Consider the following 26,447-nt stretch of genomic DNA (forward strand, 5'->3'; position numbering starts at 1 on the left):
ATTCACACGGTCAGTTATAGCCACGTCTCTCTGTTCTGGTTTTGGCGCACATTCACACGGTCAGTTATAGCCACGTCTCTCTGTTCTGGTTTTGGCGCACATTCACACGGTCAGTTATAGTCACGTCTCTCTGTTCTGGTTTTGGCGCACATTCACACGGTCAGTTATAGCCACGTCTCTCTGTTCTGGTTTTGGCGCACATTCACACGGTCAGTTATAGCCACGTCTCTCTGTTCTGGTTTTGGCGCACATTCACACGGTCAGTTATAGCCACGTCTCTCTGTTCTGGTTTTGGCGCAAATTCACACGGTCAGTTATAGTCACGTCTCTCTGTTCTGGTTGCGGCGCACATTCACACGGTCAGTTATAGCCACGTCTCTCTGTTCTGGTTTTGGCGCACATTCACACGGTCAGTTATAGCCACGTCTCTCTGTTCTGGTTTTGGCGCACATTCACACGGTCAGTTATAGCCACGTCTCTCTGTTCTGGTTTTGGCGCACATTCACACGGTCAGTTATAGCCACGTCTCTCTGTTCTGGTTTTGGCGCACATTCACACGGTCAGTTATAGTCACGTCTCTCTGTTCTGGTTTTGGCGCACATTCACACGGTCAGTTATAGCCACGTCTCTCTGTTCTGGTTTTGGCGCACATTCACACGGTCAGTTATAGTCACGTCTCTCTGTTCTGGTTTTGGCGCACATTCACACGGTCAGTTATAGCCACGTCTCTCTGTTCTGGTTTTGGCGCACATTCACACGGTCAGTTATAGTCACGTCTCTCTGTTCTGGTTTTGGCGCACATTCACACGGTCAGTTATAGCCACGTCTCTCTGTTCTGGTTTTGGCGCACATTCACACGGTCAGTTATAGTCACGTCTCTCTGTTCTGGTTTTGGCGCACATTCACACGGTCAGTTATAGTCACGGCTCTCTGTTCTGGTTTTGGCGCACATTCACACGGTCAGTTATAGCCACGTCTCTCTGTTCTGGTTTTGGCGCACATTCACACGGTCAGTTATAGTCACGTCTCTCTGTTCTGGTTTTGGCGCACATTCACACGGTCAGTTATAGCCACGTCTCTCTGTTCTGGTTTTGGCGCACATTCACACGGTCAGTTATAGCCACGTCTCTCTGTTCTGGTTTTGGCGCACATTCACACGGTCAGTTATAGCCACGTCTCTCTGTTCTGGTTTTGGCGCACATTCACACGGTCAGTTATAGCCACGTCTCTCTGTTCTGGTTTTGGCGCACATTCACACGGTCAGTTATAGTCACGTCTCTTTGTTCTGGTTTTGGCGCACATTCACACGGTCAGTTATAGCCACGTCTCTTTGTTCTGGTTTTGGGGCACATTCACACGGTCAGTTATAGTCACGTCTCTCTGTTCTGGTTTTGGCGCACATTCACACGGTCAGTTATAGTCACGTCTCTTTGTCCTGGTTTTGGCGCACATTCACACGGTCAGTTATAGCCACGTCTCTCTGTTCTGGTTTTGGCGCACATTCACACGGTCAGTTATAGCCACGTCTCTCTGTTCTGGTTTTGGCGCACATTCACACGGTCAGTTATAGTCACGTCTCTCTGTTCTGGTTTTGGCGCACATTCACACGGTCAGTTATAGCCACGTCTCTCTGTTCTGGTTTTGGCGCACATTCACACGGTCAGTTATAGTCACGTCACTCTGTTCTGGTTTTGGCGCACATTCACACGGTCAGTTATAGCCACGTCTCTCTGTTCTGGTTTTGGCGCACATTCACACGGTCAGTTATAGTCACGTCTCTCTGTTCTGGTTTTGGCGCACATTCACACGGTCAGTTATAGCCACGTCTCTCTGTTCTGGTTTTGGCGCACATTCACACGGTCAGTTATAGCCACGTCTCTCTGTTCTGGTTTTGGCGCACATTCACACGGTCAGTTATAGTCACGTCTCTCTGTTCTGGTTTTGGCGCACATTCACACGGTCAGTTATAGTCACGTCTCTCTGTTCTGGTTTTGGCGCACATTCACGCGGTCAGTTATAGTCACGTCTCTCTGTTCTGGTTTTGGCGCACATTCACACGGTCAGTTATAGTCACGTCTCTCTGTTCTGATTTTGGCGCACATTCACACGGTCAGTTATAGTCACGTCTCTCTGTTCTGGTTTTGGCGCACATTCACACGGTCAGTTATAGCCACGTCTCTCTGTTCTGGTTTTGGCGCACATTCACACGGTCAGTTATAGTCACGTCTCTCTGTTCTGGTTTTGGCGCACATTCACACGGTCAGTTATAGCCACGTCTCTCTGTTCTGGTTTTGGCGCACATTCACACGGTCAGTTATAGCCACGTCTCTCTGTTCTGGTTTTGGCGCACATTCACACGGTCAGTTATAGTCACGTCTCTCTGTTCTGGTTTTGGCGCACATTCACACGGTCAGTTATAGTCACGTCTCTCTGTTCTGGTTTTGGCGCACATTCACACGGTCAGTTATAGCCACGTCTCTCTGTTCTGGTTTTGGCGCACATTCACACGGTCCGTTATAGTCACGTCTCTTTGTTCTGGTTTTGGCGCACATTCACACGGTCAGTTATAGCCACGTCTCTCTGTTCTGGTTTTGGCGCACATTCACACGGTCAGTTATAGCCACGTCTCTCTGTTCTGGTTTTGGCGCACATTCACACGGTCAGTTATAGCCACGTCTCTCTGTTCTGGTTTTGGCGCACATTCACACGGTCAGTTATAGTCACGTCTCTCTGTTCTGGTTTTGGCGCACATTCACACGGTCAGTTATAGCCACGTCTCTCTGTTCTGGTTTTGGCGCACATTCACACGGTCAGTTATAGTCACGTCTCTCTGTTCTGGTTTTGGCGCACATTCACACGGTCAGTTATAGTCACGTCTCTCTGTTCTGGTTTTGGCGCACATTCACACGGTCAGTTATAGTCACGTCTCTCTGTTCTGGTTTTGGCGCACATTCACACGGTCCGTTATAGTCACGTCTCTCTGTTCTGGTTTTGGCGCACATTCACACGGTCAGTTATAGTCACGTCTCTCTGTTTTGGTTTTGGCGCACATTCACACGGTCACTTATAGCCACGTCTCTCTGTTCTGGTTTTGGCGCACATTCACACGGTCAGTTATAGTCACGTCTCTCTGTTCTGGTTTTGGCGCACATTCACACGGTCAGTTATAGTCCCGTCTCTTTGTTCTGGTTTTGGCGCACATTCACACGGTCAGTTATAGCCACGTCTCTTTGTTCTGGTTTTGGGGCACATTCACACGGTCAGTTATAGCCACGTCTCTTTGTTCTGGTTTTGGGGCACATTCACACGGTCAGTTATAGTCACGTCTCTCTGTTCTGGTTTTGGCGCACATTCACACGGTCAGTTATAGTCACGTCTCTTTGTTCTGGTTTTGGCGCACATTCACACGGTCAGTTATAGCCACGTCTCTCTGTTCTGGTTTTGGCGCACATTCACACGGTCAGTTATAGCCACGTCTCTCTGTTCTGGTTTTGGCGCACATTCACACGGTCAGTTATAGTCACGTCTCTCTGTTCTGGTTTTGGCGCACATTCACACGGTCAGTTATAGTCACGTCTCTTTGTTCTGGTTTTGGCGCACATTCACACGGTCAGTTATAGCCACGTCTCTCTGTTCTGGTTTTGGCGCACATTCACACGGTCAGTTATAGTCACGTCTCTTTGTCCTGGTTTTGGCGCACATTCACACGGTCAGTTATAGCCACGTCTCTCTGTTCTGGTTTTGGCGCACATTCACTTGGTCAGTTATAGTCACGTCTCTTTGTCCTGGTTTTGGCGCACATTCACACGGTCAGTTATAGTCACGTCTCTCTGTTCTGGTTTTGGCGCACATTCACACGGTCCGTTATAGTCACGTCTCTCTGTTCTGGTTTTGGCGCACATTCACACGGTCAGTTATAGCCACGTCTCTCTGTTTTGGTTTTGGCGCACATTCACACGGTCACTTATAGCCACGTCTCTCTGTTCTGGTTTTGGCGCACATTCACACGGTCAGTTATAGTCACGTCTCTCTGTTCTGGTTTTGGCGCACATTCACACGGTCAGTTATAGTCCCGTCTCTTTGTTCTGGTTTTGGCGCACATTCACACGGTCAGTTATAGCCACGTCTCTTTGTTCTGGTTTTGGGGCACATTCACACGGTCAGTTATAGTCACGTCTCTCTGTTCTGGTTTTGGCGCACATTCACACGGTCAGTTATAGTCACGTCTCTTTGTTCTGGTTTTGGCGCACATTCACACGGTCAGTTATAGCCACGTCTCTCTGTTCTGGTTTTGGCGCACATTCACACGGTCAGTTATAGCCACGTCTCTCTGTTCTGGTTTTGGCGCACATTCACACGGTCAGTTATAGTCACGTCTCTCTGTTCTGGTTTTGGCGCACATTCACACGGTCAGTTATAGCCACGTCTCTCTGTTCTGGTTTTGGCGCACATTCACACGGTCAGTTATAGCCACGTCTCTCTGTTCTGGTTTTGGCGCACATTCACACGGTCAGTTATAGTCACGTCTCTTTGTCCTGGTTTTGGCGCACATTCACACGGTCAGTTATAGCCACGTCTCTCTGTTCTGGTTTTGGCGCACATTCACATGGTCAGTTATAGTCACGTCTCTTTGTCCTGGTTTTGGCGCACATTCACACGGTCAGTTATAGCCACGTCTCTCTGTTCTGGTTTTGGCGCACATTCACATGGTCAGTTATAGCCACGTCTCTTTGTTCTGGTTTTGGCGCACATTCACACGGTCAGTTATAGCCACGTCTCTCTGTTCTGGTTTTGGCGCACATTCACACGGTCAGTTATAGCCACGTCTCTCTGTTCTGGTTTTGGCGCACATTCACACGGTCAGTTATAGCCACGTCTCTCTGTTCTGGTTTTGGCGCACATTCACACGGTCAGTTATAGCCACGTCTCTCTGTTCTGGTTTTGGCGCACATTCACACGGTCAGTTATAGTCACGTCTCTCTGTTCTGGTTTTGGCGCACATTCACACGGTCAGTTATGGGACTGCTTCCTATTGCACGGTCGGGACCTTAAAGACTCTATAAGAAGCTCTAACATGGGGTGGGCGCTTTCCTGCAGCACGAGTCTGGAGATGGCGCACAAGGGGTCTGCAGAGGCTGGTGTGCCGAGCGGTAGAGATGGAGCCTCGAAGGCTGGTCGATTCCAGGCAGGCAGCAGATGAATCAGCCGGTGTATAGGAGGCTTCCGGAGGTAGGAACGCTCTGCAGGGGCTCATCAGTGTCGGAGGACAGACTATTGTGCATCATCAGCGGACAGTATGGGTGTTCTTAAGAGGACACAGTTTGGGACCGCTCCCCTCAAGTAAGTGTGCAAACATGAACAACACCAGACTGCTGCCGCTTCGTATGATGACGGGAGCGACCCAGCTTTATCACAGCCGTCACTACTGAGCCCTGCTACGACGATCACAGATAACGGATACTGCCTCTCACGTATTTACTTCTGGGAGAAAGTCGGCCAGAAACCGCGCCACCCTTTTTTTTTTAGCTTCCATAGAAGTCTATGGGAGTTGTCAGCATTTTTCATCAAAAGATAGGTCAAGAAGAAACAGCAAAAAAAAAAAACGGTTGCCGTATTGACCGTGTGACTTTTTTCATGTGAATGTGCGGTCCGGCTTATCAGCTGTTCTGCTGGTGGGGCTGAGAACTGAGAACAGCTGTAACAGTATTATCAGCTCTTCACAGGCAGAACACAGCGCACAGTCCTGCTTATCAGCTGTTCTGCTGAACAACGTTTTTCAAGCAAAACTGAAAAACTGTCATTCGTCTGAACAGTGAAAGATTGGCGCGTTCCAACACAACGATTATCGAGCGATAATCGTTAAGTCTAAATGGGCCTTTACTTAAATACATTGTCCACATCTGATAGATAAGTACCATACACTAGTACATTAGGCTTTTGTCGCAGCACATAAACCGATAAGTTTCAGAATGCAATAAGTGTATGTATTTTCTATCTGATTGGACTGTTGGCCCTTATATAGAAGACTAGTAATTATTAGGACATTATAGTCCCAGTGTTTCTGGTGGCACATCACACTCACAGCAGTTTGATTACCACACAAGACAAGCACAGCTTGACTCCTCCCACAGCAGTGACATCACCACTGGTCCTGCAGCCCACCGAATCTCTGTGGCTGCGGTAGGTCAGTGTGTTCTGTCAGGACTGCTGAGTTGTGTAGGAAATTATAGTACCAGTATTTCTGGTGGCACAATGCGCCACACAGTTCTGCTACATGGTACATGCACACACACAGCTCTGCTACACCCCACACATCATACACACAGCTCAACTACATGGTACATGCATTAAGATCCCCACAAATCACACACAGCTCTACTACACATCACACACACAGTTTGGCTCCTCCCACCACAGTGACATCACCACAGGTCCTTTAACCCAGTAGATCTCTGTGGTGGCGGTAGGTCAGTGTCTTCTGTCAGGACCTTTGTGTTGTGTCTTCTGAGATAATAACGGCTCAGTTGTATTTTCATTTTGTTATTTTTGCCCTCCCCTTCCAAGAGCCCTAACTGTGCTGTTCTTCTGTCGGTCCAGCTCTGTGTTTTACATATGTTGTAGGACCTTCAATGGCATCACCAGTGGGTGGAGCAATGACATCAGCAGGGGTGGAGCATAAGAATCACTCACACACAAACATACAGACAAGTGGTCGTTAGTAGTTTGACTAAACCTATGCTTTGTAGTGCAGGTAACAAGGATTAAAAGATAAGAGAAGTCAATAGGAAAAATAGCAATACTAAATTATGTTAACATAAAGACATAGTTAATCATCAGAAATAGAGTATAATGAGACAACAATACCCTGACTGCAGCTATTTCCTTGTCTAGCCGAACCTTAAGAGCTTTGAGACTGTTTTGTAGATGTCAATAAGCCTTATGATCAATAATGTTTGTAACCTTTGTAATAGTAACCTCTGTATGATAACACACTCTCTCTTTCTGTATAAAAACTGGCAATGTCTCCAATTAAACAGAATTCTCTCTTGAGTTCTCATGTGATGCGTCTTATTCTAATACAAAGCGTTTTGTGTTATTCATAGATACCGCTAGCAGTCTTCTCATCACGGGCTTCCATGGCTACCAATTTGGCACCTGACAGCGAGGTCATCAGATCGGTACCGGTGTCATCCGATGACATTTTCATATCAGAAAAGTTTAGCAGTTGGCACCCATGTTACTGACTAGATCTAGGTAAATCCCCATTCAACAAGCCCCGGAGCAGTTCCTGCATGAGATTTGTGTCTGCTGAGCCACACCATATCCCCCATACCCTGCCCCACTATCTCACCCTCTTTTCATATGACAATGTGGAGTAACGATGTTCTGCCACTTTGAGTGCATTGGGGGGCGTCTATCCATCCATCTTAAACCTACCATCTTGTGAGCCAGAAACAGTGCCTTAAGAAATATCCAGTCATGAAACTGCCAGAGCACCCGTCCAAAACTCCCAGCAAGCATATGCTTGGGTCCAAAGAGACCGGCACCCCCATTAGCTGACTTCTGTAATCTCCCCGCAGTACACACAGATATCTGGGCAGCTCCACATTAAACGGTTATGCCTGGCACTGATCACCCTGGTCATTTTATAAAGCCCAGTGGGTGTTAGATAGCACTGATGCAGTATATACAAGCCTCCAGTGTTTTTCGTTATGAGATAGGCCAAGACCTATCTTTTCAAGGAGGGAGAAAAATTGGCACCGAAAACAGTTGCCGTTTTCTTCTTTTGGCAGCACATTTTTTTTACCCAACAGAAACTCACAATGTGAATAAATGCATTGGAATCCAATTCTTCAGATGGTCGTGATTTACGGACGACATATTAACGCTTGTGTGAATGAGGCCTTACTCAGCAGTATATCTCCGACACCTCGAGCGCGGCCCCCAGTCTGCTACACGTCCGTTCTGTTAAGTTTCCATACTTAACAAGCAGTGCAGTCTACTGCGCCAATTCAAATCGATGGGAAAATATGAGGTATTTATTGTAATTCTGCTTTTCTGCTCCAAAAATCGAATAAAAAATAAAAGAATTAAAACGGAAGTGTGAACGCAGGCTCAGGCTGGTCTCACATGGATGAGCGTGATATCGCGATCATCAACGTGCATTTTACCCGCAGATGACAATTTCCAGGCAAAAATGCCTCACATCGCTTCTGTGAAATTCCAATTCTCTCGTGTGAGTTTCAAGCACGGTAGAGGATCAGAAGTGTTTCCCGTTGATTCCAATGGGAAACCTCACAGGCACATCACACAACATGAGAACCATACAATGTATTTAAGGCCCCACTGAAAACAATGGGCGATGCCTCCGGAGGAACGTGAAAAATAGGACATGCAGTAATTTTTTTGTTGGCAGGTCCCCTTGAAGTAAATGCGGTCAATATAGCTTGGCGACCAAAGAGAAAACTGTGAGTCAAGGGGGGGGAAAGTCAAATGCCGGATAGAAAGAAGTGTGAGGCGGCACTACCCAATCCGGTAAAATCATCGCAGGTAGACACAGATGCAAAAAAACCTGGCAGCATCCGTTTCCCATGTAGCCACACTTACTGTAGCCTGACATACCGTAACTGCTGTGACTTCAATGGATCGGTGAGTGCCACCTGATGCTTCTTTCTCTTGGGCATTCTACTAGGCTTTTCTTTCTGGACTGAGGAACATCGCGTTCCAAGAGCACCGGCCCCTCATACTGCTGAGGATTTCTATAGCCAAGTAAGCAGGCTGAGACTTTCTTTGTATTGCTGGATGTGACAAAGTGCCGGAGGTTCCCAGTGCCCAGTGGGATCTATGATGGACAGAGGACTGTGGAGGTGCGTCCTTCCACTCTTACCTTCATGTCCGATGTGTCATGCTCCAGGCGGCTCAGTTGGCTGCTGTTGTCCTGCAGCTCCCTCCTCAGGTGGGAATTCTCCTTCTTCAGGTCTTCTACCTGACGGACGAGCTGATCATAGGAGGCCGGAGAGCCGACTAGTCCAATTCTTGCACACACCTGCACAGATAAACAAAGATCATGCTTGTATATATTGGCTGCGAAAGGCTGCAATCTTTGTGCTTCTTTAGGGAAGTCTAAGGGAAAGCTTCCAACAAGCTGTAAAAGTAGAAACTGCAGCAAAGTCTGCTGACATATGAAGTGAACGCATAGCTCTGATACATGCAATTATATGCCATGGGCCGCCCTCATGTAGGGATTATATGATGCTTTAAGCTGCATGAACAGGGTAACATTCTGTAAGCCGTACCTAACCTTGCAGTGCGTCCACACGAGGAATAACACTATATCTGCCAGGCTTGCATCCTGCATTTATCAGAATTTTCCGCCTCTGCAGGCTCATTATCTCATTTTTAGTTCGCCTTGAGGTGCTTGGTGTAGACTAGCTGCTATGATGTCTCTAACACACTGCACACACAGAAGAGGATATCCTGCTCCTCTATTGTTTCATATACTTAAAGCATCAGCATGGGAAACAATAAACACTATCACCTGCAGTGGTGGCTCCATGTCTCTTCCTGTTCTTCCTCCCTTCTCCCCCCTCCATAGACTTCTATGGGCAGCTTGTAATCTGATCAGTCAGTGATCTGATAGTCACTCTTGTCTACCAAGTTATAGCCCTTTTATACGGGCTGCTGACGTCACTGTTAAGGTTGTTAGCACATGTGCAGAGCGTTTAGACTGAAAGACGTATTACTGGATCGCGGGCTTCACCTCCTAAATGAGCGCAGAGCGTTTACATAGAATGAGAAGCCAGTGAGAGCTTTCATGTTGACTAAAAGTGAATGAATAGTGAGCAACTTTTACACACTTTTTCGCATTTACACTGAACGATTATCATCCAAATCAGTTTGTTTGAATACATTTTGAGCGATAATCTGAAAAACAGGCCATAAGACTTCAGAGTTAGCGAACGGCTCGGGGCGCCCACACACTTGTGCTTTGTAAACGTTGCGATATCACTGCGTTTTAACGCGATTGTCATGGGACTTTCTAATGTTTGAGCTTTGTGATTTTTGTGCGATGCCTTTTTAACATTAGAAAGTCCCATTAACAATCGCGTGAAAAAAACGTAAGTGTGTGGGAGCCCTAAGGGCCCTAAGGAGGAGCGAGGAGGAGGGAAGGAGGCTGATCACCGAAGTAAGATCCATTTTTCTTCGGTTTGTTACACAGTGTCTTATATTCGCCCATACTATTGATTTAGGGCTCTCTCAGACGAGTGTTTTCTCCTGCGCATCGCAGGCGTATCTCCCTCGCGGGGAATGTAAGGGAGTACGCAATGCATTGTATTCTGGCTGCGTGCCGACAGTCCCCCCGCACACTATCTTGGGGTATATGCACGTGTAATACGCACCAGATGGTGCATGCTGAACCCTTTTTTGCACGCTGTGTGAGAGTATCGTTAAAAGGGATTTAAAGTTTATTACCGCATATTAATTACACGCGCAAAACAACTTGTGAGAGCGCCCCCCTCGTGCAGCGCTTGGTAAAAGCTCAGCCATCATTTAAACATAACACACTTTATGAACGTTTTGTCTGACAGCAGCCGTACAATCGGCGCCCCCCGCTGACTCCCAAGGAACGCCTTGGCATACATCAGGCTCATTATAGTCTGGAGACGGGCACACTGCACAGACAGCTCCTCGGCAATGAATGTGTTAATCACTGCAGGTCCCTGCCAGCTCCAGAGTTAATCATTCCTGCAGCGTTCCGTCTGTGAGATCACCGGCTGTGGATACAGAACTCAAATCGACCCCATTTATGTAAATGTTGGCTGACGTCCACCAATCACAGTGAACGCCTACAGAGGAAAGCTCATGGCAACAACCAATCAGAAGCCGGGATGGGATGATGGAGGCATTCCATGTCTTGGTTCCTAGTGACACACTTTAAGAAGTAACACGGCTGATCCCCGAGCGGCAGCCCAGCTCTTCCTGTAAAGAACCTCGCAGATATTTCTACAAATGAGAAGAAACCCTTTTTTGTCCGTAAATGGCAGAAAAGTCCGTCCTTCTAATAGACAAGTAATGGCGGCTTCACACGGGCAAGAAAATCGTGCGAAAGTCAGTAAAGAAGCAGATTATGAAAACCAAGGAGTTACAACGGTTTCCTTCCCATCTGCGAAGTTTTCACTCCTGCGATGCTGAGAGAACAAAAAATCGCGCCGCTCTATCTTTCTGCGATGTGCGATTTTTTAAAATCTCCCATGTATTCCTATGGAGGCTTCTTTTTATTGCATCACATCGCATGAAACATCCAACATTTTAACATTTGAAAGATCTATTGGCGTTTGCCATAAAGAAACGCGCAATTGTATCACAGGCGGCAGCGATGCGAGAAAAAAAAAGCATCACTGACGCTCAAAAATGGCCGGGATGAAGACGCGATTTTACAGCGATTTTCTTGCAGTAAAATTGCGATCACTTGTGTGAAACTAGCCTAAAGGCCCTTTTACACGCAACGAATGTCACTCAAAATTCGCTCAAGAGCCATCTTTTGAGCGATAATTGTTGCGTATAAATGTGCGCCCATCGCGCACTTACCGCGCACCTTTTGCCCATCGCTGAGTTCAGCTCAGCTTAAAATCCATCATCCCTGATAAGACGGACCGCACGCTGAGTTCTCCATGGGCAGTGCTAATAAGATTCTTTCAGCTGCTGTCCTGCTGGAAAACAACAGTGATGCATTTAGAGAACAGACCAGCTGCTGTTCTCTAAATACATGCAAATTAAGCTAGTTTGCTACTAATGGGCTGATTAACCCATTAGTACCCAATGCAAAATGATCGCTCAGAACTTACAGTTTGTGACGAATTTTGACTGATCACCTGTGGGTGTAAATGGGGCTTAAGAGTCTGTCAGCGATGGCTGCAACATTGTATGGACGCCAGATACACAGTAGATAGAGCAGCCGAGAGAGAGAAGACAATATGTATCAATAGCGGGAGGGTGATGCGTGTATGGCGTTGTAGAGCTCTGCGCAGTGATGCCGGGACACTTCTTTCCCGGAGAATGTTCCTTCCAGATGGCGTCTGCCGTCTACTGAGCAATCTGCCAACCTCCACAAATAATGACTTGATTGTACAACTTGCAAATGGCGATGGATCTCAACAATATCATCCAAGTTTACTCGCCAGCGTGGATTTGTTGTGAGAACCGTACTCCCCGTAATCTCCGAATATACAGTGTATACAGATGTGATTCTAGCACTGAGGCGGCTTCAGGCCGTACGAAGCGTAGTTGTGCATCAATGAGGTTCAAACTTTGTGCCGAAGTGCAGGAGTTTAAAAACAATAGCGGGAAGAAGATCGGTGCCGCCCTAACGCTCCCGTACGGAGGTAATCTTATATATAATGCAAAATCTGTCTGTGTCGAATATAAATCCGCAGTTCTGTCCGATTTGGGTGAAATTTTTCCTGAGCGTTCATCACCCCTGACGACACATACTGGTGGAATTAAAAATCGAAGACTCATCGACTTCCGCTGTAATTTTTGTTGTCAATAGCAACCAATCACAGCGCAGCTTTCATTTCTTATACCGCTGAGGTAACATAAAAGCTGCGCTGTGATTGGTTGTTATATATTATACTGAGGTAACATAAAAGCTGCACTGTGATTGGTTGCTATATATTATACTGCTGAGGTAACATGAAAGCAGTTTCCTGCTCAGGTGTCGATGCGTTGGCTGGTCGTGTGTCTCCAGTCAGCCAATCACTCTATATCAGTACATATAAAACGGTCTTCGCAGCTACAAGATAGGTTTTGTGTCTTGCGGTTTGTGTTTGGTTATGTCGCTGGACTCCTGGTTAGTGTAGGGGCTAGCGGTATAACCAGGAGCTGTGACGTGGCCCGCTAGCTTCCATATTTTGGCCAAAATGTCAACTAATCCCTGGCATTTATAGCACTTACATCTGCTACTAATGGCTGTGTGTTTGCTGCTGTATGGTCTGATTCCGGCTCTGAGCGTCATCTTACTCTAACAGTTGTCCCTGTCGGTGGTGACATATGTATGTGTCCTATCCAGGGTGCGTGGGCTCCTAGAGGCAGCAAGGGCCCAGATCCAAAGACTGATAGGCCACCCGTTATTGGGGCAATGTCCCCGCTCAGGTAGGTCAGTGTCACTTACCCTAGCAGAGGTAGCTGAGGGAGAGATGCTACTCTGTGGTGTTTAACTTGGTGTTCACTATCAATCTGGGTCACGTTTGTGTGGCCCGATGCTCACTCGCCAACAAGAACGTAACAGCTGCGCTGTGATTGGTTGTTCTTTCTTATGCATACTAGATATACGTGTATATATTATGTGCATATCTCCTAGTGTATACACACACAGATATATACACACGACGCACAGGTGTATCTTCTAATGTATATATATCGTAGTGTGTGTGTGTGTATATGTATATATTCCTAAATACATACATACACACACGACGCATGGGTATATCTTCTAGTATATATATATATATATATATATATATATATATATATATATATATATATACACATGGGTCTCTCTCTCTCTCATATATATATATATATATATATATATATATATATATATATATATATACACACACACACATACATATACATACATACATACAACACACACAAGTATATCTTGTAGTGTGTGTATATATACATAACGCATGGGTATATCTCCTAGTATGTGTATATATATTGGCAAGCAGGATAATGGGTTGAGTTTCACGGCCTGATATTCCAGGTCTGATGCTAGAATAGCGCCACCTCCTGTTTGTACCTCCACATATTCCAGGTTTGCCCTGCGCCGATGTGAATGGCCCCTCGCACTGCAGAAAGTACTGTAAAATGTACTAAACTTCCGCGCTGCCACGAGTGCTCTCGCACTTACGCTTGTCTGAATCCATCCAGACTCGGAGACCAAAGAGAACTAAATACAACGAAATCAGATAATACAATAAAGCGGAATCAGGTAAGTTCTGCCCCTCCGGGGTCCCAGCTGCCAGGCGGCGGCGGTGTGACCCTGCGGCTCGGCTGGTGCATGAGGTGGGTGCAGTCATGCAGGGAATCATAGAAAGAGTGGCACGCGGCTCGTCACTGACCATCTGGGGCACACGCAGAAATTAATGAGGTCTTCAAATTAGCTGTTTATATGGAGATTCCCCTGGGCCGGCATCTGTGTAATCAGAGCCCCGCGGACGCGGCGCAGCGAGGCGCGGATACAAAGACTTCTAAGGGTTTATAGCACAAGACTGTCTTGTCCTACAGACTTTGCTACAGAAGTACCAGAGTCGTCCTGCCCTGCGCCATTCACCAGGATTATCCCAGCCGGCTGCTGACAACAAGGCCTGGTTGCTGAGCAGCTGATGGCAGCGTTCCCTCGGACAGCCAGACGGAGGAACAAGGGGCTCATTATAACAACCAGTGAGCCCCTCCCCCATCCCCCCTATACGCGGCCCGGAGGAGAATTATTAGGCCGCCTGCACACGGGCGGAAATCCCGCCGCGGGATTTCCGCCACTGAAAGTTTGCATAGGAGTGCATTACAATACGCATTCCTATGCAGACGGCCGCGGTTTGGCCGCGCGAAATCTCGCGCGTCAAAGAAACCGCGGCATGTCCTGTTTTTGTGCGGGGCTCGCACTCACCCGGCCGCGGCTGCGCGGCAGTCGGCACATGAAAGAGCCGGGGCCGCCAGGCGCGGGTGAGTACGCGCTCGTCCCTGCAGGCTCTCGGGTCGGGTCCCGCGGCGAGAATTCTCGCTGCCGGATCCGATCCGCTCGTCTGCAGGCGACAGCAGTCCGGGGAAGAACACCCAATAACCATGGAGAAGGGAAGGTTTCAGCACCCTGGACAGATCCGAGCTGTGCGGATCTGCTGAGACTCCCAGGCCATGCGATATACATCTACTGACAGCCTGCAGTCTGCGCTCGTCACATATAATCCGCAACGTCCCAGAAAGGAGGCAAATTACACCAAAACATGCAGCATCCCCTTCATGTGCAGCTAAACAAAGGCATGACGTAATGCACCAGAGCCCAGCAGATGCCAGAGAAGTGGCAGGGCTGTGAGGGAGGGGGCGCAATACTGGCTCCACCACTGAGGGGCGGTCGGCGCCATGTGCGCACTTAACACATTAAACACCACAGATATTGATTTTCATTAACAGAAGTTAATCTTGTGGACTCCCTGTGGAAATTAATGCGTTATATGCAAATCAGCCTCAGGCCGCGCTCACAGAGGCGGTGTTTGCAGCGATTTACATGCGTTTTCAATCACAGCACTAAGCCTCCATTCATTTCAATATGGCCTCTCAGAGGAGCGTTCTAGTGTAGCGTTTTTAGCGCGCTAAATCAAACGCCGCATGTTCTATTTTTTGTGTTGTTGCATGTTTTTCACCCGTTGAAATCAATTTGGGGCATGAAAAACTGCGTTTTTCATGCAGGCTGTTATGTCACCGGGAAGGGAAAAAAAGTGGTGACATCATCAGCGTGCTGCCTGCGCCGCTACTGTGCAAAAGTACGCCGTAAAAACGCAGGCAAATGCAGCTCTGCACGCATGTAGGACACTGCGGAAAAAACGCTTGTGTGAGAGCGGCCTCAGGGCGGCTGCAGAGGAGCATACAGTATCTGCGCTGTAAGGGCCTCATGCGCAACTACACTAATCGTTACGGAGCATAGTTGCGCATGAACAAAGGTTTTTTTCCCTTCTCTGGACATTCATACTCCACGAAATAGCGCAGAAGATAGGTGTTTGTGGGTGTTTTTCGCATACTTATGTGCGCATTTACACCCCCCCATAGACTCATAAGTGGATCCTTGGTGCGCAAATGTGCACAAAAATAGAGCATGTCGGAAAAAGGAGTGAGAAGGAACCCGCTGAAAACAATTTAATTCTCTGCACAATTCGTGCGCATGCACACCCGCCTGGAGCCGCCCTTAAACTGGGTCACCAAATACCGCATGTCCTTTAGCACTGCACCGATACACTGAAGGCGATACAGTATCATCCATACAACGTGGAGATGTCATTGTGTTCCTACAGACAATGCCGTACGCTTCTAACTGCGCAGATAACCAATACAAACCATTCAATATTTGCCCAAAATTCTACATTTCTCATTGTATTTCCCCCCGAAGAGTAACGAGTTGGTGGGATCCGCCTACAAATCACCGAACACAACAGGAAAGTGCCGACAGGAGAATAAAACTAGCGGCTTTATCAGGGCGGCTTCAGACGACTGGATGAACAATGGCGCACATCTCAGCACGGGCATCAGCCGATAGGACCGTAGTTTTTGCGCACGCAGCACCAGCTCACACGTGCGTGACATGCTCCTTCCATGGTTTAAGGATATTTAGCCTGATGGCGTTTTTTCTGCACACACCTGCTCGTGAGAACGAATGCTCTGTGTATGGCGCACATATACTTTACATACTCAAAAACACGCGCAAATACGGTCGTCTCAATCCTTCCATATAGACGTAAAACAAAAAGAAGAGACGGTTACACAGAACAAAAATAGGAAACCGGCTCATGGAGTCCCAAAAATATACAAGCACTAGATGTCAAGCCTACAGGGACAGGGTCGGGTGTGAAACCAAAAACATCAGCAAGCCAGATACTGCTGTAACCCTGAGACCTCAAGCAACAGCTATACCTGCGGGTGTACAGAGCGGGAGGCGACCACCCCTGATGTGCGTCTCACCAACTGCTTCGTCTGGCATGGAGGTAAAAGTTGGCAGGAGGACAGTTGGGTGTGCTCGGTCTCCCGCCCCAGAGATCTCCAGCGGTTCTGTATTGTTGGGATACATGAGTCGGGTTGTCGACCTTCCTTGTTTTATGTGAATATATCTCTGGAGAAATAACGATTGTTTTGATGCTCTAGGAGATAGAAATATATCAAAGGCCGGCGCACACGAGCGTACGGTCACCGCAGATACACGTGGAGGTATTGCGGGCATAGCATGCTTACACTGTAGCAATCTCTCATGGGGTCCCATGTTATCGTTAACACAAATCACGCGAAATACACATGCAAAAAAAAATCACAGCATGTCCGATATTGGAGCGTATTACACGGGCATTTACACCAAGATAGTGCATGGCAGCAGGCAGCAAGCACACAATGTCATCGCATGCCTGCAAACTATGGGGTTCTTCATATGCGCAGCTACACTCCTTGCTACGGAGCATCGTTCTGCATGAATGGGTTTATCCATTCAAACTCCGTGCCATTCGAAAAAACTGCGTGCAGATGAGTCCGGCCGTATCCTTCCTGCACGCAGTCAATCCTCTACATATTTGGCAATGTCTGCTTGTTGGAGCGTCGCGCACAAACGGTACGACCGGCTGACGGCACATTTTGCACGCAGTATAATCTCCAAAAAAAAACAAAACTGAACATGTTGTATCTTTCTGCGTATTTCTGCACCAAGGCCCCTGTAGAAGTGAATGGGGGGGCACAGGCGCATGCAATATGCAACTGGGGAAAATGGCGTAATTCTGCTTTAAAAAAAAACACGTCTGGAACTAATTAGCCGTTTCAATCGGTGCGTTTGTTTGTGGTGCAGATGAACACGGCCTGCAGTACAATACACTGATACCTGCGCAGAAAAGCCCCGCTCATAGTGCAATAAGATTACAGTAAGGCGCGCACAATTGGCCCAGATCAGTGAATAGTCGTTGATCCAGAAAATGAGGATGCAGCAGCGGCGAGTACAGAGAGCTGCGTACATTAATGGCAGTCGCACATGGCTGCATGCGCAGCTAGGCTCGCCGCCACGGAGTGTAGTTGTGCAGAAATGTCTAGCCCACAAGTAGTGCAGGAAGACGGGCAAGTCCTATCCGTACAATAAACGGTGGAGAATCCTGATAGTGAGAGCAAAACCACTGAAGTCAATGGTTTCCTTTGTCCCGTTTTGCGGCCGTGATTTTCATGGCTGCATAACGGAACTAAAACACGTTAAGGGCGTACTCACATCTTAGTATTTGGTGAGCCAACACCGGAAGGGGAGCGTAGAGAGATAGGAGAATGGGAAGCTTTGCATTTCTTCCGTTTTTTGGTCCCGCTCCTGGTTTTGGCTCGATGCGCCCGTGGAGGAGCCCGAGGCCCGGACTTGATGGGATTGACCTGCTTGAATCATGTAGCGTCCCCCTCATACTGCTCTGTGTCAGCAGCGAAGGGACAGCTCGGCCCCCACCGTCGCCTCTCCAATAACTGCAGGTTGCTGATAGTAAATAAGAATATACGGAGGACAAAGACGTAAACGGATGGGGATCTGATGGATTTCATCTGTAATTGGCTGCCGCTGCACATGGGGATGAGATCCCGGACCGACCGATAGGACCTCCGCTGCACATGGGGATGAGATCCCGGACCGACTGATAGGACCTCCGCTGCACATGGGGAGGAGATCCTGGACCGACCGATAGGACCTCCGCTGCACATGGGGAGGAGATCCCGGACCGACCGATAGGACCTCCGCTGCACATGGGGAGGAGATCCCAGACCGACCGATAGGACCTCCGCTGCACATGGGGGGAGATCCCAGGCCGACCGATAGGACCTCCGCAGCACATGGGGAGGAGATCCCGGACCGACCGATAGGACCTCCGCTGCACATGGGGGGGAGATCCCAGGCCGACCGATAGGACCTCCGCTGCACATGGGGAGGAGATCCCGGACCGACCGATAGGACCTTCGCTGCACATGGGGAGGAGATCCCGGACCGACCGATAGGACCTCCGCTGCACAGGGGGAGGAGATCCCGGACCGACCGATAGGACCTCCGCTGCACATGGGGAGGAGATCCCGGACCGACCGATAGGACCTCCGCAGCACATGGGGAGGAGATCCCAGGCCGACCGATAGGACCTCCGCTGCACATGGGGGGGAGATCCCAGGCCGACCGATAGGACCTCCGCTGCACATGGGGATGAGATCCCGGACCGACCGATAGGACCTCTGCTGCACATGGGGAGGAGATCCCAGGCCGACCGATAGGACCTCCGCTGCACAGGGGGAGGAGATCCCAGGCCGACCGATAGGACCTCCGCTGCACATGGGGAGGAGATCCCGGACCGACCGATAGGACCTCCGCTGCACATGGGGAGGAGATCCCGGACCGACCAATAGGACCTCCGCTGCACATGGGGAGGAGATCCCGGACCGACCGATAGGACCTCCGCTGCACATGGGGGGGAGATCCCGGACCGACCGATAGGACCTACGCTGCACATGGGGAGGAGATCCCGGACCGACCGATAGGACCTCCGCAGCACATGGGGGGGAGATCCCGGACCGACCGATAGGACCTCCGCAGCACAGATCTAGGAGCCATCCATAGGACTGCGTGGAGGAGGCTCTGCGCCGGGGTCATTTCTATGTCTGCGTGATGAAAACGTGTTACCAGAAATAAAAGCCCTTTTCACAAGGATAAAACGTAAGTAAAAAAATTCTGGATAAAAGAACAAAAATATATTTTACTTAAAAACAAGGTGAAGAAAAATAGAAAATAATGAGGCTAAAGATTCCCCGCAGACGAGACAAGTGGGAGGGCAAACTGCGGCGCGCACTGAACACCACCGCTACACGGACCGGTCTTCTATAATGACTCGCGCCTACATGTCCAAGCAACAGCGAATTCAGACGAGCGTCCATCACTCCCCGTATGTGGCCGCTGATCTCAATAGGATTTCATCTTCACTATTGGGATTCTTGCCCGCTAATTGTCCAGCCATGAGAAGCTCTGCGCGGCCCTGTAGTGAATACATCGCAGGGAGGATCAGGTGGACGCTATATCCCAGGTTTTGGCGTAGAGCTTAAGCAGCCGGCGAGGGAGAAGGGACTCCCCTCGTTCAGACGTAGCGACCCTCAGTACCAGCGAACGTAGTTGCGCTCATCTAAATCCAAGGTGACCAGGATTCTGCGCAGGTTGGCGCTCGTTCACACTTGCTTCTTAACGGAAAACCCACTGAGATCAACGGAGGCAAAAGGAAATGTTTATTTCAGTTTTATTTCCATTTTTCTGTTCTACAAACGGAAGACACAGAAACGGGAAGCCGGTGAGTACAGGCCGTAGGGTGTATACGTACGGCGCCGACGCCTTCAGACGGTTCGCATCCTAGTTCTAACATAACACCTTCAGTGTAAGGGCCTATTTAGACCAGCGAAGACCCAACTTCACTCGGCGGCATGGAGTGTAGTTGTACCTGAACAAGGGGAATCCCTTCGATGGCTTTACAAACTCGGCACTAGATCACAGGAGTTTGAAAATAATTGCGGGAAGACGGGCAGATCCGATCGTTTGTCAGCCGTACAATTACCGGGCGAGAATCCTGCTAATGAAAAGGAAACCTTGAAAGCCATTGAAAGTCGGCATGCCTTTGCCCTTCCCTCCCCGGCTCACCTTCTCTCTTCTCCTCCCCACCGGCTGTTTGCAATACGAGGGGGCTGGATGGGGGAGGAGCTTGTCTGCAGCCAGCAATGGGAGGAGGCGGGCCTTAGCTCCGCCCCCATCCCACCCTCTCTCATTGCAAACAGCTGGAGGGGAGGGGAGGAGAGAAGGAAGGGGGGAGTTTAGCAGTCAAGCCGCTAAACTCCCTCTCACCTCCTTTCCCCTGCTGCTGTCATGGGCTCCCATAGGAGCCCACGCAGCAGCCGACGTATTCCGGGCAGAAAGATAGTTCCAGGGCTATCTTTTCAGTCTGATGTAAAAGCGCCGGGCGCTTTAGTGGCTTGGCTGGGCGCTTTTACACCGCAGGAATATGGCCATGTGATCTGATGCACGGCCGTCCGATATACGCTCATGTGAAAGAGCCCTAATGAGAGAGAGACGCGCTTGTCTGCACAAGGCTTTTTGTGTACATATTTTAGGGCCCTTTTAGACGGGGCAACTGTTGGGCAAATGATGCACGAAACTCGCCCCCACCAGTACCCGCTCACATGCTTTTGCACAGTAAGGAGTATCACTGCTTCACAGCGGGGCGGCTGCAGGAGATTTCTCTCCTCCATGTTCTTTTTTCAGCAGAATCACACAGTGTTTCATGCATCTCCTTGAGTATTGACTCTGCATTTGCGCTTCCCCCATTGACTTCTATGGGGAGCTTTGGTGCAGAAATGCACAGAAAACTAGAGCATGCCATGTTTGGGGGTTTTTTTGCACAACAGTAATGCTCCCGCAAAATATATGAATTTACACAAACCCATTGAAATCAACGGGTTCTATTTCTGTGTATTGTACGCATACATTTTTACGTGGGCAGATGGGTGCATACTGTGTGGTGAGAATCCCCGAGGGGAGGACATCTATTTAGGTCATGAGTCGTCCCCTCCAGTCCAGAATCCTTTGGGCTCGCACCGTCCTTTCTTGTAGCCAATGAAGTCATTTAGAAAGGTTTCCAGCCATAAATCATACATGCAGCCTAGATGTGTAGCCTTGGTGTCCGACCACTGAGAAACAGCGCAGATACATCCCATCCCCCAAGTACTGCCTGCCGGGGTCCATGTTGTAGTAGGACCGTTGCTGTTTGCCATCAAGAGCCAATGATGTCCCATGAGCGATACTGCGAGGTCGTCATACTGCGCTGCGATTACTGCTCTATAGTCTACCAACACTCATCTCATAAAATCCTGATGTTTTGTATCAAAAATACTACAATATCCCTTCTACAACATGTATATGCATCCAGTGCCATGGCAGGGTGCTGTATGTGTACCCCACCAGCTCTACCCCATATATACTGTATATGTACCCCACCATCTCTACCCCATATATACTGTATATGTACCCCACCAGCTCTACCCCGTATATACTGTATATGTACCCCACCAGCTCTACCCCAAATATACTGTATACGTACCCCACAAGCTCTGCCCCATATATACTGTATGTGTTCCCCACCAGCTCTGTCCCCATATATAATGCATATGTACCTCACCACCTCTGCCCATATATGCTGTATGTGTACCCCACCAGCTCTACCCCATATATACTGTATATGTACCCCACCAGCTCTACCCCATATATACTGTATATGTACCCCACCATCTCTACCCCATATATACTGTATATGTACCCCACATCTCTACCCCATATATACTGTATATGTACCCCACCAGCTCTACCCCGTATATACTGTATATGTACCCCACCAGCTCTACCCCAAATATACTGTATACGTACCCCACAAGCTCTGCCCCATATATACTGTATGTGTTCCCCACCAGCTCTGTCCCCATATATAATGCATATGTACCTCACCACCTCTGCCCATATATACTGTATATGTACCCCACCAGCTCTGCCCCATATATACTGTATATGTACCCCACCAGCTCTGCCCCATATAAAATGCATATGTACCCCACCACCTCTGCCCATATATACTGTATATGTACCCCACCACCTCTGCCCATATATACTGTATATGTACCCCACCAGCTCTGCCCCATATATACTGTATATGTACCCCACCAGCTCTGCCCCATATAAAATGCATATGTACCCCACCACCTCTGCCCCATATATACTGTATATGTACCCCACCAGCTCTACCCCATATATACTGTATACGTACCCCACAAGCTCTGCCCCATATATACTGTATGTGTTCCCCACCAGCTCTGCCCTATGTATACTGTATATGTACCCCACCAGCTCTGCCCCATATACACCATATATGTACCCCACAGCTCTGCCCTGTATATACTGTATATGTAACCCACCAGCTATGCCCCATATGTAATGTATATGTACCCCTCCACCTCTGCCCCATATATGCTGTATATGTACCCCACCAGCTCTGCCCCATATATACAGTATATGTACCCCACCAGCTCTACTCATATACACTGTATATGTACCCCACCAGCTCTGCCCCATATATACTATATATGTACCCCACCAGCTCTGCCCTATGTATACTGTATATGTACCCCTCCACCTCTGCCCATATAAACTGTATATGTACCCTACCAGCTCTGCCCCATATATACTCTATATGTAACCCACCAGCTGTGCCCTATATGTAATGTAAATGTACCCCTTTCACCTCTGCCCCATATATACAGTATATGTACCCTACTAGCTCTGCCTCATATATACCATATATGTACCCCACTAGCTCTGCCCCTATATACTGTATATGTACCCCACCAGCTCTGCCCCACATATATACTGTATATGTACCACACCAGCTCTGCCCATATATACTGTATATGTACCCCAGCAGCGCTGTGCCATATATACTGTATATGCACCCTACCAGCTCTGCCCCATATATACCTTATATGTACCCCACTAGCTCTGCCCCATATATACTGTATATGTACCCCACCAACTCTGCCCCATATATACCGTATATGTATCCTACTAGCTCTGCCACATATATACTGTGTATGTACCCCACCAGCTCTGCCCATATATACTGTATATGTACCCCAGCAGCACTGCGCCATATATACTGTATATGCACCCCACTAGCTCCCCCATATATACTGTATATGTACCCTACCAGCTCTGTCCCATATATACCGTGTGTACCCCACCAGCTCTGCCCCATGTATACTGTATATGTACCCCACTAGCTCTGCCCCATATATACTGTATATGTACCCAGCTAGCTCTGCCCCATGTATACTGTATATATACGCCACCAGCTCTGCCGCACCCTCCTAGGGCACAGACACAAACATGTTCTTCTCCCGCTATGCGGCCGTGATCGTGAAAAGAAAAAACGAAACCATTGATATCAATGGGTCTCAGTAGTTTTAGTTTCACCAGCTCTTTTCTCGGCCGCTAATAGTAGATAGACCCTGCCCTGAATACTGCGTGCGGCGAGGACCGGGCCGCCGCCATCTTCCCACATTTTATTTCAAACTCCTGCGCTATAACACGTAGAACAGCCGGCAAAAGGACAGAAATCCCCCTTGTTCAGGCACAACTACGCTCGGGATCGATGAGTGTAGTTACACCTACGGCCGTCTGAAACTGCCCTAAACCGCCTGTTTTCACCTTTGGGACACTTTTACGCGGCTGAAAAAATTGTGCAAGATTTTGATGTGGGAAAAAAAAAATCACAGCTTTTTTGGACGTTCGCTCGTAGTGCCCATTATTTTCAATGGGGCCAGAAAACGCATCACGCAGCCTGCGGGGCGCACACCATGTGATGTGAGGGTTCCCATTGAGAACATTGGAAAAAAATAGCCGATCTTCCTGCTAAAAGCCGCATCGGAGGTTCGCCACTTCCCTGAAGCGACGCCAGGGGGCTCTGATACAAAAACGCCTTGCATCAATAGCGAAAGGGCACGTTGGAGTGCGTGAAATATCGGGCCAGTATCGCACTTGCCCATCTGAAATTAGCCTTAGAGCTCATTCACACTATTAGAATCAATGGTCTCATATGGAAGCATGCAGAGAGAGGAATTTTAGCCAAGCAAGGAAAAAAAAAATGGCACCTAAAAAGATAGGAGATGCGTGACGGAAAGTTCCCGCTGTGCGAAAATATAGGTCCTATGGGAGACTATGCGAGCCGGACGGCAAAAGGAGATGAAGGGAAGTGAATACTACGTTCGGGAAAGATACAGCAGGACCCTCCTTCCCGCTATTTTTTTCAAACTCCTGCGGTATGGTGCGGAATTTGAATGGCTGTTGCGCTTACAAAAAAAGCCTTGTTCAGGCGTAAAATGGGAGTTATTCACCACTAACAGCGCAGCAAAAGTGGTATATTCAAGGTTACTAAAAGTAAATAGACTGCTCAAAAAACAAGTGAACACTGAGCTCCCGCCCCCTCTCCACCCCTCACCACTGTTTGCAATGGGCCGGGACGGGGCGGAGCAATCAGCACACTGAGCTCCTGCCCCCTCTCCACCCCTCACCACTGTTTGCAATGGGCTGGGACGGGGCAGAGCAATCAGCACACTGAGCTCCTGCCCCCTCTCCACCCCTCACCACTGTTTGCAATGGGCCGGGATGGGGCGGAGCAAACAGCACACTGAGCTCCCGCCCCCTCTCCACCCCTCACCACTGTTTGCAATGGGCCGGGCCGGGGCGGCGCAAACAGCACACTGAGCTCCTGCCCCCTCTCCACCCTTCACCACTGTTTGCAATGGGCTGGGACGGGGCAGAGCAAACAGCACACTGAGCTCCTGCCCCCTCTCCACCCCTCACCACTGTTTGCAATGGGCCGGGATGGGGCGGAGCAAACAGCACACTGAGCTCCCGCCCCCTCTCCACCCCTCACCACTGTTTGCAATGGGCAGGGACGGGGCGGCGCAAACAGCACACTGAGCTCCTGCCCCCTCTCCACCCCTCACCACTGTTTGCAATGGGCCGGGACGGGGCGGAGCAAACAGCACACTAGCTCCTGCCTGCTCCCCTTACAGAGAAGGGCAGCGTATATCGGCCGGGCATGAAAACCCAGCCGATATATGTCCATGTGAATAAGCCCTAAGGACCAGACACCTTTTAGCCTTTTAGAGGTTTTACCTCTCTGGTGCTTTAACTTCAATATTTTTTTCCTTCAGTTACCAAAATTATTTTTGCTGCGCTTTTTTCCGTGACATGTAGGGCGATTTTTTAAATGTCTTTTTCCCTGACTTTTTCTATTTTTTTTGTTTTACTGGGGGGTAAAAAGCTTAAATAAAAAGATTTTCTTTAACATTTATAGTTATTTTTCTAATTAGTAAATTTAGGCTAAAATAAAGTATGGGAACGGGTTCCTCATTTTGTTTTGGGCGTTTTGATATATAACATGTATGGTTTTGGATTACAGTGCAACGATTTATGTATATATTTTTATCTTATTCTGTAATTTTGGTTTACTTATTTATGTAATTATGTTTTTTACTATCTTTGTTACGCATGACGTCATATAAGACCACGGGGGGTCATTCACAGCCATAGGAGCCACATTGCATAAGAGCCCCAATTACAGGGACAATAGTCACTGGCAGAGCTGCAGCTGGTCAGGGTCTGCAAGGACCCTGCAGCTCTGCTGTGCTAGGGGCATCCAGTGGTCATGTGATTGCCAGCTCGCGTAGTGGAAGAAACACTTCCACTTTGACTTCTTAGTACCTAGTACTCATTGAACACTGTGTACTACGTAAAAGAGAAGGCAGAAGAGCTTAAAAACCACTCCTGCCTTCTCCTTCGGGTTCCCACCTGTGACTAACAGCTGACAACCCGACCTGCTTCATTGATTGCAGAAGCAGGGGCTTTAATTCCATGCCGTATTTTTACTATCAGCCAGAATTAAAGCCAAGGACCAAGCGCCGTAATTTTACAGTGCTTGGTCCTTAATGGGTTAAATCAAATGACAAACAAACAAACTAACGACTATTTTTATGCAGGCTGAAACTCCGTGATCAACGGCAAATGAAGGAACAGCGCAGATGGATTTGCATTTACATATAACGGC

At 48.5% G+C, this 26,447-nt stretch overlaps 1 protein-coding gene across 1 annotated transcript in view; it reads right to left on the reverse strand.

The window, feature by feature from the left end:
- The window catches only part of APC2 (APC regulator of WNT signaling pathway 2), a 69,753-nt gene that overhangs the window by 40,784 nt on the left and 2,522 nt on the right, over positions 1-26,447 (reverse strand). Inside the window, exon 3 of the mRNA XM_066604702.1 lies at positions 8,888-9,046. Coding sequence (XP_066460799.1) covers positions 8,888-9,046 — 159 coding nt within the window. The remainder of the gene's footprint in view (positions 1-8,887; positions 9,047-26,447) is intronic.

Source organism: Eleutherodactylus coqui, chromosome 5, assembly GCF_035609145.1.
Source record: "Eleutherodactylus coqui strain aEleCoq1 chromosome 5, aEleCoq1.hap1, whole genome shotgun sequence".
NCBI classification, from domain to species: Eukaryota; Metazoa; Chordata; class Amphibia; order Anura; family Eleutherodactylidae; genus Eleutherodactylus; species Eleutherodactylus coqui.